Here is a 21,870-nt window from a genome sequence, read left to right on the forward strand (position 1 = left end):
TTGCCTTTGACATTTCTGGTCCGTTTCATATTTTACCTGAGTCTTCTCGTTTTGCTCTTGTAATTATCGATTACCATTCAAAATGGCCAGAAGTAAAATTTGTGTCCAAAGTCACTTCTGAGGTCATTATTTTGTTCTTTCAGGAAGTATTCTCTAGAGAAGGTTGTCCTTCTGTTTTGGTGTCAGACAACGGAGTTCAATTGGTCTCGTCAGAGATGCAGTCATTTTTACATTCCTGTAATATCAAACATGTTAGAACTTCTCTCTACGAACCGCATGAGAACGGTCAGGTTGAGCGTTTCAACCGTGTGTTAAAAAACTTTGTTGTTGATGCCATTAAGGAAAAGAGTAATTGGTTGAATGTACTCAGAGAGAAACTTTGGAATTACCGCATAACTCCTCACACTACTACAGAAGTTAGTCCATTCAAACTACTTAAGGGAATAGATCCAGCTTCTGTTATTTGTCCTTGGTGGTTCAAGGAGAAGGGTAAGGGTTTTTGTGAGGATGTTGTGGATGTTAAGGTTATTGCGGACAGGGTTTCTTGTAAACAGAATAAATCTGCTGTGTGGTATAACAAGAGGTGAAAGGCAAGAGAGCATGGTTTGGCTGTGGGAGATTGGGTTAAGATTCTGAAACCTTCTTTTGTTAGCAAGGGCATGAGCAAGTTTGGTAGACCCATTCAGGTTAAGAATGTTTTTAATAACTCTGTTATCACGCAAGATGGAAAGGTCTGGAATGTAAGCAAGGTTGCGAAGTGTCCTATCCAGCATGGTGCCAATACTTATTCTCTTCCTCAGAGTTGTTCCAATTCTGTACCAGATCAGTTCCCCGGTTCTTCTCATGATACTATTGCTTCTAGAATCAAGGAAGATTTCCGGATTCGGAGGAGACCCATGTCTTTACGGGACTATGTATAATGTGTTGCCTTTTGTTCTTTACGGATCTATGTATTTTATTTCTTTTTCTGTTTTTCCATTTTGTGGGGGAGATGTGTTACATCCTGCATTGTATTTATTCCCTTTCATTCCTTCCCCTTTAATGGCATGAGACATATTTCCTCCATGTTCTAGTTCTCAGAACTTTCCTGATGATGCATTCTGCATCTTTGAGTCAGTTGCATCTGGACTCTGAAGCTCTATGTATGATGCTGTGCTGCTTAATAAAGCTTTTCAATTTTTAATCTGTATCCTGCATTCTTACAGACACCCAACGATTGATCACTGTTTTACTCTCTGGTCAATCGTGCGGAAGTCGATCGAACAGAGGGGCAATCTATTCTGTTGTTTTGTGGACTTCCGGGCAGTATTCGATCTTGTGAGCAGGGAGCAGTTATGGTCCACCTTGGTAGGGTACAAAATTCATGGCGATTTATTGGCCTTGATCCAAGCCCTGCATACAGAAAACTGGGCCCAGATAATCTTGGATGAGGATGGAGGATTGTCTGGGAGGATCCTGATTGGTAATGGGCTGAGGCAGGGGTGCGTACTCGCCCCTTGATCTTTTCCCTGTTCTTAGCCGACCTGCCCTTAAAAGTAAGAGAGGTTAGAGGGGCTAGCCCAAAACTAGGAGGAAACCAGATCTCCTGTTTATTATATGCAGATGATCTGGTAATTATGGAGCAGACCGAGATAGGTCTACAAAGAAAACTAAACATGTTTAAAGAATACTGTCTAAATAAAAAATTAGTTGTGAACATGGAGAAGACCAAAATCCCATGCTTTGGAAGGAGCAAAATAAAGTTTTCCTGGTATCTAGGCATACAATTTCTCGAGAAAGTAACAAAATATAGATACCTGGGGATGTAGTTTGCGGTACACAACCCTTACAACGAATCTTTTACCACGCACTACCATTACAACGCAGTCATTACAACGCAAACCATTACAACGCATTGCGCTGGGGGGCGCTCTAGGATAGGGAATACGTTTAATTTACTATCCAACACTTTCCCAAGTGTCCACGGGGACTGGAGTTGGAATAGTAAATTAAACTATTCACTATCCAGCACCCCAAAGCACTATGCGTTGTAATGGTATGCGTTGTAAAAGCCGCGTTGTAATGGTATGCGTGGTAAAAGTATGCGTTGTAACGACATACATCCGTAGTTTGCGAGTAACCTGAAATGGTATACCGACCTGGCTGCTTAAAAATGAGGGCATTGGCTTCTGTGAAGGGTTTAAAAAGATGTAACAGGCACAAATATTATATTTATTCCAGACTCTCCCCCTCCGACCGCCGAAGAACTGGATTCAACAAATACAGTATGACCTAGCGCGCTTTATCTGGCAGGGCCGTCGGTCGCACTTCAAACATGATATCACTGTCCTGCCGCCGGATCATGGCGGAGTCGGCGTACCGGATATTCAACTCTACTTTTCCGGAGCACAGCTTAGGAGTCTGGTGGAGTGGCATCAGCTGGAATCGAGCAAACATGGCTCTTCCAAGACCAGGCTGTGGCAGGTATGCCGCTGCAAGGAGTGCCCTTTCTGCCGCGCCGTCACCGGCCGCCGAACCTCTACGCATCCCTGATCACGGGCACGGTCATGGAGGTGTGGGATCAAGTTGCCACTAAACATGACCTGACCTCATTCTCCTCCCCCATGACGCCAATATTCGCCAATCCCGACTTTACACCAGGTCTCCAGCCAAGCGCATTCGCTGCCTGGCGACGCTCCCCTTGCAGATCCCTGGGTCACCTGTTTAATTTAAGTGGTCTGCTCTCCTTCCAATAAGTGAAGGAGGAATACGGCCTCACAGAGAACGACCGGTTGCCATATTTGCAAATTCGTCATTGTGTGCTCCACCCTGAAGTCAGACCCGGCGCGCAGCGGCTTCTCACCCCTTACGAAAAGTGGTTGGTCACCCGCACCTCTGAGAAGAAGCTCATTTCGGACTTGTACCAACACCTACTCCTTATGAACATTTACACATATACCGCCGGCAGAACTAGATGGGAGCGAGAGCTAGGGCGGTCCCTCACACGCAAAGAACGGAGTGGCATCTATTATAGAGCGCGCCACTCCGCATACCATGCTGGGCTAACCGAAACCCTGACCAAGGTAGCGACCTATTGGTCAAACTACACAAGAAATGTCAAAGGGTCTAAAGAAAAAACTGATGTGTATGCGATGTATGCACTACCAAAACCAACTAACGTCCTCACCCCTAGTGTCTTAATCTAAGTTCATCTTTAGCAAACCCAAATAGTGATCAGATAAGGATGCCCATCAGTCACCATACGGAACCGCCTTTCATCATTTGGGATTCCATCATAACCACCATTAGGAGAGCCACTCACTTTCACGGAAGAGGGCCCAGATGGTAACGGACGCCTTCATCCGGTCAGGCGAGTCTCATGATGGTCCTATAACTCAATTGTGAATATTCAAACACATGAGTGACTGATGCTGCAGTGCAAAAAAGGTGAATGTGTGAAACAAGGAAAACAGTGTGATGAAATTGGATGAGGGGGTACTAAAATTTTTATTCTGGTGTTACCCGCTCTTCCAATGTTAAAAAATAGTCAAAGACAGTACCAAAAGATATTTTTTGACTGTCCAGATATACTAGAAGGTCAACATGTTTCAGCAATTAACGACAGAATGTGTCTTTGCTTTCTTCAGGACCCAACAAACTAATAGCTACTGCAACGTGATGTTGTTGAACATAAAATAGTGAAAAAGTGATAATTAATGAATGAAGAAACAAATGCAGAGATCACCTGAATCCACTAGGTGTCCACATTGTTTCTCGTCTCTTAGACCATGTGTAATCACTAAGAAACAGTAAAAAAAGAATGAGGATCAATATAGGTGTTAGTCTGTCACCATAGCGTTCACATCACACAACTACACAGGCTTATCCTGAGCCGTCGCCACGTGGGGTGAGGTTTGTACCTCTTACAAGTTTGGCAAGGTGTTTTTTTTATCTTGGAATTTATAATTTTGATCCAATGATGAATTATCAGCATGTATTGTGACATTAAGCCTGATGGTACATGGTACACGATACTATGGTTGATGAGTATGAACCTTGTAGTTGTGTGATGTGAACGCTATGGTGACACACTAACACCTATATTGATCCTCATTCTTGTTTTTATTGTTTCTTAGTGATTACACATGGTCTAAGAGACGAGAAACAATGTGGACACATAGTGGATTCAGGTGATCTCTGTATTTGTTTCTTCATTCATTAATTATCACTTTTTCACTATTTTATGTTCAACAACATCAAGTTGCAGTAGCTATTAGTTTGTTGGGTCCTGAAGAAAGCATAGACACATTCTGTCATTAAATGCTGAAACATGTTGACCTTCAAGTATATCTGGACAGTCAAAAAATATCTTTTGGTACTGTCTTTGACTACTTTTTAACATTGGAAGAGCGGGTAGCACCAGAATAAAATTTTCAGTACCCCCTCATCCAATTTTATCACACTGTTTTCCTTGTTTCACACATTCACCTTTTTTGCACTGCAGCATCAGTCACTCATATGTTTGAATATTCTCACAATTGAGTTATATGACCATCACGAGACTCGCCTGACCGGATGAAGGCGTCCATTACCATCTGGGCCCTCTTCCGTGAAAGTGAGTGGCTCTCCTAATGGTGGTTATGATGGAATCCCAAATGATGAAGGGCGGTTCGGTATGGTGACTGATGGGCATCCTTATCTGATCACTATTTGGGTTTGCTAAAGATGACCTTAGATTAAGACACTAGGGGTGAGGACGGTAGTTGGTTTTGGTAGTGCATACATCGCGTACACATCAGTTTTTTCTTTAGAGCCTCTGACATTTCTTGTGTAGTTTGATATATGTAGGGATCATGTCAGAGCACGGTCTTTAAATATTCCCTTCTGGCCCTAATCAATTGATTGTGTGTGAGCGACCTATTGGTACCATACACCGGAACGTCTCCAATTTGACCCACTTATTAGCGACCGGTGTTGGGGGGGGTGCGGGGAGCTGGGCACATTAGAGCACCTGCTATGGAGCTGTGACCGCCTCCAAGGGTACTGGAACGCGGTAATAGATGACGTAGATAGCCACCTTGACACACAACTTCCCCGCTTCCCCGCTTACATCCTGCTAGGGTTACCCAACCCCCTGATGTATCCCCTGAAGTCCAGGAGGGGCCGTCTCATTCCCATAGCTCTAGGGGCAGCGACGCAGAATATTCTAGCGCACTGGAGGAAAACGCATGTCCCCCCGCTCACAGGTTGGCTGCATAGGTTATGGATGGCGCTCGGTATGGAGAAACTGGCACTGGTGCAGGAGGGGAGGGGCGAGGAATTCTCAGACCTATGGCGCCCCTTCTTAACACTACTCACCACGGAATTTCGCTAACTGAGCTGCCCTAGATACTTGCGCCTCCTCAGGCTGGCAGACACGCCAATACCGGACCAGACAGCGCCCAAGCGTAGACCGAAACCTGCACACTGAGGGCTAACACATCTGATTTTCCTTCTAGTTGTACGGCACATACTTTCTTGGATAGTGGACGAAGGGGAGAGGGAGTGGGAGGGTGGGGTTGTTCCGTTGCGGGGTGTTACAGGAGACCCCTGTGAATGTTTGGCTAAGTCTTGCACCTGAATTAAATACTTGTGTTGCACTGGAACGTAACTTGCACTGCGTGACTGACCACTCGCGGTCTCTGTATCTTGTTTCTCCTGAAAACTCAATAAAAGATTTAAACCATAAAAAGATCTAACAGTATATATGGAGAAATGTGTGATAGGCCGGTTATAAAGGCCTATCTAGCAATGGTCCCTCCACAATTCCTGCATGGCGCAGAGGTACTTTATTTAAGTGGCAAAAACGGTTGGGCTAAAGAGGAGAGAAATATCCTAAAAAGCCTGTTCTCGCAGCCAAGATCGTCTATGGTACAAGCAGCAACACTAGAATTGGGAATCACCTCTTGGGCCATAACAGGCTGCATGGCTCTATTACGTTTCTGGCAGCGTTTAGGGTCAGGTGAGGTCCAAAAAATCTTACAATGGTGTAAAAGTGAAATTGCCATCAGTGAGCTGACCTGGTCAAAAGAGACAAGAGCCTCAATAAGCGAAGCATATGGAGTGTTTAAACTTAGGCTGTGCCCTCAGTCACTTCATCTAACGATAGATGAGAAAGAACTTAGGTCTTTGGGAACTGAAATGTCTCTCGCGAAAAACTTCAGTGTTCCATATGACCTTGGCTTGGAAAAATGATTTACATTACCCTTATGTAGACAGATTACCTGGTTGCCGTTTAAGGTGTGAAGTGCTAAGATTGCGAATTGCGATAAACCCCTGCTATGAGAATAAAGGGGTTAAAAATTCAACGATAGACAGTAATGGTAAACACACTTACACTTTAGGTTCTACCTGTGATATTTTACATATTTTATTAGACTGTATGAAGATTTTAGATATCCAAAGGGAGATTTTAGGCCCGATTTTTCAAAAATACGAGATTAAAAATAGGATGCAAGCTGTTAATCTCTTAGTGGGAATGATGAATTTAGATATAGCCTGTGCCATAGGGAAATTCATTAATAAAGTTAAAGTTTTCCTCAAATGTAAAGTGTAAATGATGAAAGTTAGATCCCTTAAGATAATAGGAGATTGAGATATTAAAGAATAACAGTATTGTAGGTGACATACCGGAAGGACTAGTTGCCCAAGAATGAATCACTCAGTTTTAACAAATCTTAAGATGATATTTGCCTTTTATTTTAAAGAAAATGTGTTAGGCATATAGAAGATGTATTACATGTTTTATGATATTGATTTGCTTATACCTTTTAATCAAATGATATGCTGTTAATTGTATACCTTTAAGGTTGTAAAAACCAAATAAAGTTTTAATCACTCACTGAACTGTCCTGGTAATTTAGCCATCCAGCGAATAATAGTAAACACTAGGAATGGGCTAACAACAAAAACAGCACTGACAAACTTATGGAACAGTGCCTCTCCCACTTTATGAAATGGAAGGGCCTATTGACAAGAAGCCCTGGGGATTGGGGTTCATTTCATGCTGTCCACTCATCATCCTTTCTGTAATCTTTGAGAGTCTGCAAGAGTTCATGCCAAAATGTTGCAATAAGGCTTTTACACAATCCCTGTTTTTCTTCATGTGGAGCCCTTGGGTTTCAGCCTTGGCCTAAAATTCTAGGTCTCTGTGCCATGTCTTTGCCAGAGGAGGAATCTGGGATTTTCATCTCATATTGATTGCCCACTTGCCGAGCACCAGGGTCAGATCAATAAATTTGGAAGTGACCTTGGTGTTTTTGGGTCTAGAGTATATGTCTATGTTTCTAGGTTTTCAAGTCGTGGACTACTGGTTACTGTGGTGATGCAGTCCCTAATATTGTCCCAGAACAGGTACAATTTATCACAAGACCATAACAGATGTTGTAAATCAGCTGGTGAATATTGGCTCCTAGGACAGGCTGCTGTCACTGCTTGGAAGATGTGATGTACAATGTGGGTGCAATGTAGGATCTGAGTAATATGCTGAACTGAATACTTTAAATTAATAAATAAGAAAAACAAGCCTTCCTGGACACTTTCCCGGGGTATTTCGAAGCTCTCTTTCATTTGTTATCAAGATATTCCTGCCCTGAGCACTCCTCAAATTTATTTCTCAAGGGTCAAAGAGACACCCTAGTATGTTCAAGGATGGGTTTGTAAAGCCACATGATCAATCTACAGCCATTCCTGTTAGTGTACTGTATCTATAGGACACTATGCATGGGGATCTTCTGAACCATACTTTGGCGAGGAGGGCAGTTGTGATGAAACAATGTGCTTGAGGGAAGATTCACTGATGAATACCTTTTTTCAACACTAAAGAATGTGGGGATTCACGAAGATAAGCATACCTATGAAACCGGGTAACCCAAAAAGTTTAAACAATCCAGTTCAGCAGCAGAAAGATACGGCTACATGCGGGGCTGAGTAGCCGGGGGATAGAAATGCTGAAAATTACTTCGGAGGAGATAAGGTCCCCCCCCCCCCCCCCAGAGCACGTGGTTAGGCTGGAACTGCCTGGGAGCAAAAGCGGCAGCAATAACGATAACAACAGCAGTAAGATACTGAATGACAGGCATAAAGTGGGCGAAGTAGAAACATATCATGAAAAAGCTAATCAAAATCAAAACAAAACAGCCTAGCTGTGCCGCCAAGGTTGTTAATGAAGGAAATAATGGGACGGTTTTACCTGCTGCATGTGACCAAAGTAGGGCTGATGTTGATATAGAACCCAGCGACTGCTTCTTTTCGGTATCAGAATGGGCAGAATGGTCAGACGATGGTCTGAGTACATCTGAGTGGGGCAGCAGCCTAGAATCCGATCCTAAGGACAGTGACGAAAACCTCCCGTCAACGACAAAAAAATCGAGGAAAACGGCTATACAGAGTGGTACTCAGAACAGGGAGAGGAAGGATTTGAGATGGGACTATTCATCAGCTCTACCTTTATCTGGCTCACTCCCTGGTAAATCTCCATTAGCACTACCGGAAGGGGCTCCCCCTACATTAGATACAATTCACCAAGCAATACTCGGGCACAGCGAAGAGACGCGGCAAGACAGTAGGAAGACCCAGGCGGGGATGAGGAAGATGCAGCGGGTCATCTGGAAACTTTTTAAAGTCTGTGCTAATATGGGGGAGAGAGTGTTAGAACAGGCTATTTCTGGTTGGCTAATGCTGATGCCAAAGCTAGGCAGAAACCACCATTCTAGTCAGGGCAAGGGAGTCACACGCCAAGATAACCCCTGCTCAACCCCTGTTAGCTTGGCACGAGCAGTAAGGCTAAACTCGGAGGCAATGTGTAAAGCATTTGCGCCAGCACACAACAGCAACAACATACTAGGCACACCACAAAAGGAACTCCACACAAGGTTATTATAAAATAAATAAATAAAAACACATCAGATAGAATCACACAAAATACATGGTGCCAACTGGCACGGGCAATATTCACAAGGGATTATGTGCAGGACAGGGCCACATGGGCCACTGTCAGAATCAGAAATAGCACTTTTAGAATAAAGAATAATAAAGAATAAAAATCGTAGTAGCACAAATTATCAACTATGGCACACAACCAGTAACCACTGGTAACAGGAACCAGGACCTCACTAGGACCACCTGTACTAAAAGAACAACCACCTAGGTATCACACAGCACATAGGGGTATAAACAAGAACACATTACCCATGATGCATGAAACACATTCAGAGGAGTAATAAAGGTGTAAGACAAGGCACATGATGCATCACAAACACATTCAGAGGTGCAGCGCTAGGAGACACATGACGCCTAAAACATTCAGAGGTGCAGCGCAGGCAAAGAAAGACACATGATGCATAAGAACATTCAGAGGTGTAAGGAAGGAAAAACACATGATGCATAAACCTACACATTCAGCGGTGTTCAGAACAAAGCACATGATGCAATAAAATACATTCAGAGGCGCAGCGCAAGAAGACACATGATGCCTAAAACATTCAGAGGTGCAGCGCAGGGAAAAGGAAGACACATGATGCCTAAAACATTCAGAGGTGCCAGAACAATACAATAGCGCAAAAATCACATGATGCCTAAAAACATTCAGAGGTGCAGGAATAACACATGATGCAAGAAAACACATTCAGAGGTGCAATAACCATACAATTGCGCAAAACTTACATATTCCACCACCTGTGGCAGTCCCTAGGCCAACTGGCCTTGTTGGGGCTAAGACGCCCTGTGTCCAAATGTCAGGGCGCGCTGCCATGCGGCGCCAGTCCAAGCACAAGCCTAAACGTAGCAGGTGCCCACTACTTGCTGGGCACCTGGAAACATCACAAGACCTAAACGGTGCAGCTGCCCACTAATTGCTGGGCAGCTGTGAACTTCAAACTGCGACAGGGTCCTCACTGACCCTTAGGCGCAAACTGCGCCCACTGCTGGAGCCACACAGGCTCTGAAGACACTCGTGTCCACGTTGGAGCCACACAGGCTCTAAAACAACTATGCCCCAAGTCCCTCGGGGGGACTCTGAAGACCAATGTGGGCCTTGGAGCACCTTGGCTCCCAAATCAATAATGTGCCCCACTGAGCCACATGGGCTCTCAAAAATGGATGTGGCGCCCTGAGCCCCTCAGGGCTCTCAAACCAAATATGCCCCCGGAGCCTCGGGGGCTCTAAACACTGAGGCCTCGCTGGGGCCTCTCAGCGCCCCTCCCAAAAAGAAGAATGAGCCGCCTGGGGGGGGGGCGGGCACCGGCAATGTGCCCCAACGCCCTCCTCCCTGATTCAACACTTCGGGCCCCACTCACCGGCTTCACAGATGCTGGGGCGGCTCTCCTCTGGGCAGGCTGAAGACATCTGCTGTTCACGGTGGGAGGCAGCCTCGCGCCCCCTTCGCCTCGGCTCACCACAGCTGCGGGGCTCTCCCCGCTGGTCTTCTTCCTTCTCTCGGTCTGTGGTGGCGGGGTAGGCTCCTGACCTCCTTCCGTGCAGTCTCCCTCGTGGCCGCAGCGTCTCCGGTCTCCCTCTACGCACGAGAGACCGGCAAAGCAAGAAAAGGCTTCCCCCAGGCAGGGGGAAGCGGGAACAACTTCCTCCCGGCCTCTTCTCTTCCCGGGGCTCCCTCAGCACACGGGAGCCCCGCGGCAGTCCACGCTTCCTCCTCTCAGCCGGCTGGACTTCCTATTGTCCCATAGTCCCGCCCTCGGCCTGCCTGACTTCCGGGTCGCGGCTGTGGCCAATCGCAGCGCGGCCCTGGGGCAGGGAGGCGGGACAGCACCTCGTAATCGCTATCCGGCCCGGCGGCGGTGAATCCAGCACGGTGCAATGCCGGGTGGGTACCGGCTTCATATAATTAAATAAAAACGGGGTGGCACCCGTAAATTAACTAAATAAACGGGAATAAAAGCGCTACCAGGCACTAGAGGACCAACAAGGTCATAGTAGAAATAAAACGCTCTCAGGCACTTAGAGCATGAATAAAGCGCTCCCAGCGCTTAATAGGGAAAGTAAAGCGCTCCCAGCGCTAAAGGCACAAAAAGTCCAGCAACAAAGTCCCTCTTGACCTGCAGCAGTCCATCAGGTATCCAGGGGCTGGGCAGGGCTCAGGGAGGCAAGCCTTCCCCTGAGCCCAAGCAGCAGCATGCCCCTTTCAGATTCCAGTTAGAAAACAAGAACAAATTGGAAGGGGACACAGCCCCTTCTTTTACAGAGAAAAGTCTTTGAAGTCTTTGTGCAGGCAGTGTGAGAACCAACTAGAACTGGTTTTAGGGAACTCTCTTCAGTGTCAGGGACAGAGGTGACAGTCGCCCAGCGGGAGGTGGAGCCAACATTGTGGTCAGGCAGGCACAGCCCTAGTCACTCCCAGGTGCCATCTCCTCCCACTTCCCTGGCAGCAGATGCAGCCTTTCATCCACGGGCTGACTCAGACAACCTCCTGGGGCTCCCCAGCCCCTGCCACCCTCAAACCAGACAGTCAATCCACAAGCAGGCCCAGGCACTCTTGGACCAGGCTCACCAGCCAATCACACGTCAGACACAAATCACACAAATATGCCAACTTCTAAAAGTGGCACTTCTAGACTAGACACAATCATGCCGCATATACCATTTCGCAGCATTCAGTCTCACGAGTTCTCTCATACCAAACTCGCCCCTGCACTCCCCACACATCAGGAACTACCATGGGCATACATATTCCCCATTCATTCCTATGGGAGGGCAGGTCACTCACCACACTTACACAGAGAGCTCACGCACTTTACACTGTACCACAGTGAAAAAGTGAGCAGAGGCCTAAAATCACCAACACCAGGTTCCAGAAACAGGCTAGGAAAAAGCAAAAAGTCTTGGGGTGAACCTGCCTAAAGGTCCAGGTCCAACAGAGAGTGACAAATTTTGACGAAAGAATCGTGGCGATAGAATTAGATGCCTCAAATGCTGTAGCCCAAGTAGAGTCACAGGGTTCGCAAATAAAGGATATTCAATGAAAACTTGAAGAGTTTGAAAATAGACAGAGAAGAAACAACCTTAGGGTGTTAGGGGTTTGGGAGGGGGTGGAGGGGTCTGACATCAGGCTGTATATAATTGATCTTTTCAAGAAACGTTTCCAGAACTAACCGGATGGAACTAGGCAACAGAGATACAGAGGGCCCACCGTATTCCGTTTAAATTGCGAACACCACCAAAAGACAGCAACAAACAACGAGCTATATTAGTGTTCTTGGGGAATTTTATCTTACGCCAAGCAATTTCTGATAAAGCAAGGCCGGACTCTAACAGAACCAGCAGAGGGGTTTAATTTTTTGTACGACCCAATTTCTGCCACGCTACAGTGGAAAGGCGCTGGAGGCTGAGGCAACTCATCAAGCCCTTTTAAGAAAAAAGTGTTTAAGTGTTTTTTTTTGGGGGGGGGGGATATGGTGCACTTGGAGTTTGAAAAAGATGCCCAACCTCTAGCACAGCGCGCATCACTTGCACAGACCTAGGTCGAAGCGCCTCGTTGGGGTGTTTGGGGGGTGGATGGTGGGGTGGGAAAGCCGGGGCGGGTGTTTTTCACTTGGATGTGGGGGGAAAAGGGGAAAAAATTGAATTACCCGGTACGATAATGTGTGCATATGAGTTCAAGGAGTTTTTTGGAGGTATCTGAATTGGCGGAAACTAATGACAGGGGATAAATGACAAAGAAATAATTGGAAAGCTTACGGTTTGCTCTATTAATATCGGGGGCTTGAATGAGTGGGGTAAAAGACAAAGGATGGGTAATTTTGTTAGATCAAATCAAATTGGCGTGGTTTGTCTACAGGAGACCCACCTACCCTAGGCTAAAAAACATTTGCTTAACATTAGAGGTTATGATATGCTGGGTTGCTCCTCGCAAACATCTAATATCAGAGGAGTGGCTATATTGGCTAAGCCTAGTTTGGGGGGGGCTAGACGTCATCTGGCAGATCCGTATGGTCGATGGGCACTAGTTGAATTTGAGCTGGGTTTTACACTCTGCACGATATATGGATCTAACCAGGATGACCCAGATTTGATAATTTGGAAGTACAACTATAAAACTGGCCAAGTCCCCTCTTAGTTTGTGGGGATTTCAACATTGCAGCTGATTTTACAGAAGTGGGTATGAATACCCCGTATTTGGGCCGCAAGCCTAGGGTATTTCGAGTGTTTAACTCATTGAATAAATCTCAAGGGCTGTTGGATGTGGGGGGGGGGCAAAAGAGCCGAATAACCCGGGGTATACATACTTCTTATGCCCCTTTAAAAAATATTCTAAGCTAGACTATTTCTTTATCTCAGCTATGGAGGCAAGTAGGGTAGGAATTAAAAAGTATCCGAAAGTTATTTCCGACCATAATCCGCTAATATTACATTACGACATTGATGTTATATCGAGGCCTCCTTTAAGGTGGATTTTTGAGAGGAGACTGTTAGCAAACACTAAATTCAGGGAGCAATTAAAGATTTGGGCTCATTTTTTTTATATTAACCGGTACAGTACATCCCGCAATATGGTATGGGACTCATTCAAAGCAGCATTGAGAGGGGAGGTAATCAGCTATTCCACCAGGCTGAGAAAGAAAGCTAGGGCTCAGAATGAGAACCACCTGATTCAACTAGCAGAGGCAGAGGAACTGCATGTGAGGGATATAGCAGGGGTGCATGAGGCCGCTGGGAGCCAGCAGAAAGTCCTTGTAATTAAAGCTGAATTAAATAAACAGATAGCTCAAAAAGCAGCAGATGAGTATCAAACATATAGGAGTAGGATGTATGAGACTAGGGAACAGGCGGGTAAACCTTTGGCCCTTAGGATTAGGCAGGAACCTAGCAGGAATGTTATAAAAAGTATTCATGAGGCGACTCAGGATTATTCGGATCCTGATCAGATTCAGAATGTTTTTAAGAATTTCTATCAGACTCTATATGAAGAGGAGGCTAGAGCAGACATGTCCAGCCTAATGTGTGATGATTTAGGTACTACGTTGACGGAACAGGATAGACTGGCGCTAGGGGAAGATCTGTCAATGGAGGAAGTAGTTTAAGAGCTTCAGGGTCTGGCAACAGGGAAAGCCGTAGGTCCAGATGGCATCCCATTGGAACTCTATAAATGTCTACAGGATGTTGTAGTACCCATCTTGGTGGATCTATTTAACGGCATAATCTGTAGTAAGTGCATCCCAGAATCCTGGAAAGAAACAAACATAGTTCTTTTCCATAAAAAAGGCAAGCCTAAGGAGGACCCCAGTGCATATCGTCCAATATCCCTCATAAATTCTGATACTAAGATCTATGCTAAGGTATTGCCCAAAAGGCTAGGAGGGGTCATTGCAGGTCTGGTCTCTCCATGGCATCATGGGTTTATCTCAGGTCGAAGAACAACTGATCATGTAAGACGGGCTATCACGCTATTTGACGTGCATGCTGCTGCAGGGGGCGGATGGCAATGATCCTTCTGGACGCCGAAAAGGCCTTTGACCGTGTAACGTGGAGGTATTCATGGGGGATATTGGAATCTAGGGGCTTTGGCCCTAAGATAATGAAAGCGGTAAAGGCTATGTATGTCGATCCCAGGGCCAGGATTCAGCTGATAGGAGGCAGCTCGGAAGAAATTTTTATTTCCTGGGGGACACGTCAGGGCTGCCCCTGCTCCCCGGTTCTTTTCGCCCTCTATATCGATCCACTGATACGCAGCATAATAAGGTGTGAGGCTATCAACCCAGTAGTATGTAAGAGATTTGAGACCAAACTAATGGCTTATGCCGATGATCTGGCCATAACTACTACAGATCCGGCTGTGGCTATGACAGCTCTCACACGGTTAGCTATGGAATTCGGTAGCTATTCAGGCTACCTCCTGAACGAAAGTAAAACTCAAGTAGTTTGCGCCTACAATGTGGAGAGACAGGAATGCAAGATTTGTTGACTCTGCAACTTATTTAGGGGTTAGGATTAACCCTGTAATGAATTTAATTATTGAAGAAAACTTTGCTCCGCTGGTTGCGTCTATCACACAGGAGTTAAAGCGAATAGACACTATCCATTTATCTATAATAGGTCGAGCCAACGTACTTAAAATGACTATGCTGCCTTAAATTCTATATCTTTTTCGCTCGATCCCTCTTATGGTAGGTGAGCTGTGGATAAAAACTATAGAGTCAGTATTTACGAATTTTATTTGGCAATACGGTAAAGTTAGAAGGTCTATGAATTTTCTATCTCTTCCACAAGAAAGGGGAGGGCTAGCAGTCCCCAATATTAGATTTTATCACTGGGCCTGTTTGTTGAGTCAGATGGCGGTACTATTTGATCCAGCTATTAATCCTGTTGACTCCCCCTTTGGGAGTGGTAATCTCCCATTTATTTTTGAATTGCTTGTTGGTAGAGATGCTTATGGCCTCTTGTTACGTAGGACAGAGAGACATTACTATACTAAAACCCGATATAAGGTATTGGATAGAATTTGGAGTATGGAAAGGTGTTAAAAAAACACTGGAAATTCCAAAAATTAATTGTCATACCCCTAGCATCTTCCCACAATTCCGTAGCCACAGGATGGGAATTGTTTGGGAGCAATGGGAAGTCAAAAGAGTAGGGGATATTTTTGAAACAGATACAGATAACTTGCTGAGCTTTGATGATATCCAATGCAAATTTGGAGTACCCTCCAATCACAGCTTTAAGTTTCTCCAAATCTGTCAAACGCTTTGCGGTATTACACTGCATATCCACCCAGGGGGAGAATACATATGATTGATTATATATTAGGAGGTGGAACTAGAATTATAAAACACTAATTGAAATGCTACAAGATGATATGGATAAATGTGAGACTTCATCGATGGTGAAACTAGGGGACCCGGATATTGATTTAGACAGAGCATTACTACTTGCGGGCAAACTGTTTCGCTCAACGAATTTAAGAGTGCAACAATATAAGACCCTTTTTAACTTGTATTTTACTCCTGCTAAGTTATTTCAATGGGGTAAAAGGGAGGATGACAAGTGCCCACGGTGTCAGGAAGGGCCAGCTAATCTTGTCCACATGTTTTATTAATGTGAAAAATTGAAGGGAATTTGTGCTGATATTGAGAAGTTTTGGCAGGGGCTGCTAGGTATCGAGATCTGCCTATCCCCTACCCTAATAATATCTGGCTCCGATAGTAATTTAGCCCTTGACAACGAGAAGGAGGCCTTTGTGTTTATATGTGTGGCAGTCCTCCACATTTTGCTGGCAGCAGGATGGAAGGATAGTTCAGTACCCACCTTCCAGATGTAGTTAGCCAGGCTCATGGGAATTCATAATATCGAGTCGCCTCTCTATACTCGGAGAGGTAAGAGGATGAGGGAGATGGGCCATCGCATCTGGGCTCCCTTTAATATCTGGAGGGAGTCCCCTAACTAATTTGCCCCATTGTATATATATGAATTTTTCCCCTGAGTTTATTACGGTAATTAGATATGTATATAATATGTATTTTTACTGTATTTTTTGCCAAATTTCTAATGTCTTAATATGTTTATATCTATGTATTGATCATATAAAGTTTTTCAATGAATTGTTTTGCATATTGTATTGTACCAGGTATTAATAAATTTAAAAAAATTAAAAACTGCATCCCATTAGCTCGCTGTATGTAATCCTCCTTCAAATGTTTTGGAGTAAAACCTCAATAAGTACTTGCTGATGCGCTCACATTCACATTTTCTTATGGTAATACATTCCTTGTAACTAGAACATCTTCTGGTATTAAATTGCATCTGTAACACACAGCAGTTTGTGAGCACAATGTTATATAACGGGTGTGAGGGTTACCATCTGTTGCTTGGAGACTGTACAACAGGCCAAGAGCCAGGAAACCTTTCGCTTGAAGCTCCCCTGCATCCTCTCCCATTTCAGTTACCAGTTTGGCAAATTGTATTCCTTCTTCCAGCTGCATAAAACAAGAAAGAAACAAAGTCACTAAATGTATCCCAGCAACAATCTGTGAATGAAGCATCCAGATACAGTTACCTAAAATAAACTTGTGAGGTCATTTAGAGTATGAGGAAGGTACATGTTGCACAATAAACAAAATCAATTCTCCCATGGAATGTTTTTATTCTCCGAGCCTGGGGGCATTGGCTTGCTTTTCTGGTTCTGAGCGCCATGACTGTCGCAGCCGTCACTATTTCTAAAGGTTGGTTTGCCAGAATAGGGCCGGCATTCCAAATAACTGAAGCTGGCACTGCTGCGATAGATGGGCTGCCAGTAGATAGTTTGCCATGGAGAAGCTAGGTAAGGCTCCACCAGAGGATACCTGGTAGTTCTCCACCTCAAAATACGGCTATGGAATCAAGTTTGTTGTTGCAGGAGAACCGCCATAAATTGGCAGGCCTCCCACCTTGCCAAAATCTAATTTGGCCTTTACTTTTCACACTTAAACGCAGCTTCAATATGTTATTTCTAAATGAATCATGCATGGTTAATTTTAATTTTCTTTTGCAAAAAACCAACTGTATGAACTACTTTTGCCTTACTCTCAATGGAAGAGAAAAGTCAAAAGAGCATTCTTCAAAAAAAGCTTCTTAAAAAAATTCAAAAACAAACAGTGGTGAATCTGTGGAGTTCTTTTTAGACCTGACTTATTTGATTTTTCCCAAAACTAGGAATTCAATGCCTGTGCTCACGAAGCATAAGGTGCCAGACAAATATGCGTGTCTGTTTTATTTGAGCTTAATTAACATCAATGTCTTTTTAGAACATATGATGAGTTTTTCATCAGCAGTGCATCTTTTACGCAGGATCATGGCTCCCTCCCCCACACCCGCACAGCTGGTCCTCAGTATCTTGGAATAGTATATATGATCATTATAAACATACGTTTCTGCAAGTTTACAGTTATGTGCCAAACTCAACGCCCACTCAAACAAGAACACTGCCAGAAAGAGGTGAAACTGTGTGTGCAGATCAGTGCAGAACAGAATCCTTTGCTGAGGTTACCCCCTATATAGTGGACAAGGGGGGTTTCCAACTGGGTCACCAGGTGTCCCTTTGCTCATTGGGCTTTCACTGTTAAATTACATTTTCATCTATTTATTACCATGCTCATGTATCACAAGGGTATCTGTGTCTGGAGGAAGGCAGATGTATGGTGTACGAAAATAGAAAATAAGATCCTTGTCAAATGGATCAAGTCAAGAATTTGCTTTTTGATCACACTGTGGCTAGTACCAAAATAAGGAGGAATGAATATTGATTGAATATGAATCTGGAGTGAAACAGTTTTAAAGAAACATGCTCTTTAGAATCTTTCTGTCCAAACCTGTTTCCTTAAATACGTCCAAAATGCATGCCCTTTGGAAGATGTTGAATGTATCCTGATGTATGCACTTCATGCAGTGGCGTAGCAAGTGTGTCAGGTGCTCTAGTGCAAAGAAGGAAATGGGCCCCCTTGGCTGGAGTTTGAATTATAAAATACACCAATAGTCAGAGTTCTGTGAGCCCCTTAGGCACCTGGGCCCAGGTGCCACTGCACCTATGGAGGATACACCCCTGCTTTCATGTGAAAAATAAAAATACCCTGCAGTCCAATGCTTTCAAGATAAAAACAAATCCCCTGTTTCCTTTTTAGGTTTCGCCTGTACAGCGCTTGTATTGTGCTTGTGAAATCTATTGTATTTAATATAAATCCTGAAAGGGGCTTACATCCGGCCCTTGCTTTTCATTGGTTCCTGTGCTTGCCACATACATTTCCTCAATTTCTGTTGGCTGCCATATACTATTGCCTTTTGTTCCTCCTGTGCTTCTCTTATCAGTGTCCCATGACCCAAGTACTGTTTCCATCCACTTTGGTGGAACTTCTTTTAAGCATGTCAGCACCTCTGTGTGCTTTGTGGGAAGCCAAGGCTCTGATTGCAACGCATTCTCACCAGTCCCCGCGGGGCCGAAGCAGGGACCCACTCCAGTGCTGCCTTCAGTTTGCAAAATGAGCAGTGCACTCACCAGTCCCCCCAGGACATAAGCAGGGACCCACTCTAGTGCTCCCTTTTCTTGATGCTCCCTATCTGCTTCCTCATACTTCTGTGTGGTATTGTCCACTCAATTTACCTCCACCCTCCTTTCCTATCAAGCGCAGTGGAACACTCCGTGATGACATCATTCAGAATGTCACCACCGTGAGCGTTCCAAGGCGAGCGCCGGGGAGGATTTGACCGGCTGTTGGTAATGTGCGCCCAGTCAACTGTGGCTGAGGTCGTGTGTTCTGTTCTTGATTTGACGAGATTAATAAAAGACTTCACATACATCTTATACCGCCTCCCTTCTCATTACGAAGCCACTACACTAGCGACGAGGGCCTTTTCAAGTAACATGGACGACCTCAACACGCATGAAAGGAGATGAAAAGGAATAGAGGAATAAGGACAAGCCTCGAAGAGAAAACTTCTGCCGGGAATTTCAAAAAAAGGAATAACATGTCGAGAACCCCTACGAGCAGGAAACGGCATCTATGTCATGGTGCGCAGAGCTTGAGGTTTGGAGTGTGGTCAAAGCATTTAGTTACAGCAGTTGGTGACGAGCGGTGTAAAGTATACCTCTCAACATCGTGAGTGACCGCGAGTTGGAAGGGAGGTGAAAGACTTCGCTGTTGGATGCGCAGTTGTGGAACAGACTGTTAAACACAAACCTTTTAGCTCGGAACAAGTTCTTGTGAGGTAACAATGGGTGGCGCCCTCATCCCCTTGTGGAACTTCCTGTTACTTTGGGGATAGTAGAAACTCTGACGTGTAGACAAGTACAACATCCACTACCCGCAGGCAAATTTAGGAGTGACATCGCCACCTAGAGTGCTCCATGTAGTAGTGTGGCTCACTGGTTAGAGGCGGCAGACCTGAGAGCAGAGGACGGCCCGGGACCAGGGTTCGATTCCCGGCGCGGCAGGTTTCTGGACCAGGGTCAGCGGACTCGATAATTCTCTCGCCTCGGAGCCCACTCTGATCAGCGATCACACTCGGCAACTCTGGGCATTAGCTTGCCTCATCTTCACTAACGGCCCCACCAGACCGCCGGGGATGCCTGGTCTCACCCTGGAGATACCCATTAAGGGACCATCTCTCAGGGAAGCCAGGAAGGGTTTCGCAGCGGTCGAAGCGCCTTGGGACCCTCCGGGTAAGTAGTGCGCTATATAAATGCCTATACATTACATACATTACATTACATTACATGTGTACTTCCTTCCCCAACCAGACCTAGGAAAATGTTCATCGTGTGTAAGGGTGCACTGGTGATTTAAGCAATGTATTAACTAGGTGTTATTTGCCTGTGTTTCGTGAAAACATTTTTCTTGTTTTGGGGGGATAGCCCATTTGAAAACTATTAGGCGGGAAAGGGTAGTGTAGTATAACACAAGTAAGAAGTATAGTTTGTCAAAATGCAAAACGTGACCCCACCACCTTTCTTTCTCTCAAGCCCAGGAGAGCCCACAATGCAGTGGAAAAAATGGAAAAAGGTATTCATAAACTATGCGGTTGTATGCGGACCAAATCTATGTTTAGAAAGGAAAGTTGCTTTATTGTTGTACTATTTAGGGGCAGAGGGGGAAGAGGTGTTGGAAAATCTCCCAGACCTAGGTGCACAAGAAGCGAGAGGTTTGAATGAGTTCGAAATAAGCATTAAGAAACTAGATTTACATTTCCTCCCTAAAACTAGCACCAAATGGAAAGATACCATTTTGGGAAAAGAGGACAGAAGGAAGGGGAATCTGTAGAAGATTTTGTATCAGAATTGCGCAAACTAGCTGCAACCTGCAAGTTTGGAGGTGCATGCGAAGAAAGAATCAGGGACCAGTTTGTCCTAGCTTGTAGAACAGAACATGTGCGTGAGGAGTTGTGGTTAAAGGATGACCCACCACTTAGGGAGGTACTTATTGTTGCCAAGCAAGTGGAACACATGATGCAATGTGTCAGTGAAATTAAACAGGATAGTGAAGGGATGAGTAGTGAGAACAGGGTCAAGGTAAGCGAAGTAGTGACAGAGTGTGAACGTGTGTTAGAAGTCAAGGAGCAGAAGATGGTGCACAAAGAGCAGAAGGAGAACAAAACAGGATGGTCATTTAAAGGCAACTGCTATGGGTGTGCGAAGCAAGGGCATATGGCAACTGACAAGGATTGCCCTGCACTTAAATACACTTGCAACAAATGTGGCAGGAGAGGTCATTTTAGGTAGTACTGTAGGAGTGGTCAGGGGTTCAAGAAGCAGGGAAAGGACAATACCAACAGAGAGTGTGACGAAACAGTCCTGCAATTACAGGGTGGTCAAGTGAGTAATCCCAAAGACACCATAAGAAAATTGAAGAGACAGGTGTAGAAGCCATGTTTGATTTGTGTTCAAAACTGACAATTATTAACACAAAGGAATTTGAACGGGTGTCCAAGGGTACAATTAGGTTAAACAGGATGGATGTATGGCCCGGGGGTTATGGAGGTCGGCCCATCAGTATGAAAGGCTATTTCTGGGGCACAGTGGAGTACAAAGATAGGATGACGGCGTCAAAAGTCTATGTATCCTCGGTGGATGACAACATCCTGGGTTGGCAAGCACAGAAAGAGTTAGGGGTCTATCTTAATCCTAACAAAACCCCACAAATATTAATACAAGAAGTGCAAGACACCGGGGAGGGCATTGAAGCAGAGTTCAAAGAGGTTTTCAGTGGCGAATTGGGATGCTTGAAGAACTACTACCACAAGATCAAACTTAAGGAAAATGCAGTGCCTGTTGTAGCCAAAGTAAGGAACCTACCCATAGCAATCCAGGAGGCTGTTAGGATTGAACTGGAGAAACTGTGCAGCATAGGGGTCATTGAACCGGTGGAGGCAACGGAATGG

The 21,870-nt window shown here is 44.9% G+C and overlaps 1 protein-coding gene across 1 annotated transcript in view; it reads right to left on the minus strand.

The window, feature by feature from the left end:
- TTC7A (tetratricopeptide repeat domain 7A) overlaps positions 1–21,870 on the minus strand; it is a 1,603,679-nt gene that overhangs the window by 836,864 nt on the left and 744,945 nt on the right. Inside the window, exon 12 of the mRNA XM_086927774.1 lies at positions 16,823–16,940. Within this exon, the coding sequence (XP_086783900.1) occupies positions 16,823–16,940 (118 nt within the window). The remainder of the gene's footprint in view (positions 1–16,822; positions 16,941–21,870) is intronic.

This window comes from Lissotriton vulgaris, chromosome 6, assembly GCF_964263255.1.
Source record: "Lissotriton vulgaris chromosome 6, aLisVul1.2, whole genome shotgun sequence".
Taxonomy (NCBI): domain Eukaryota; kingdom Metazoa; phylum Chordata; class Amphibia; order Caudata; family Salamandridae; genus Lissotriton; species Lissotriton vulgaris.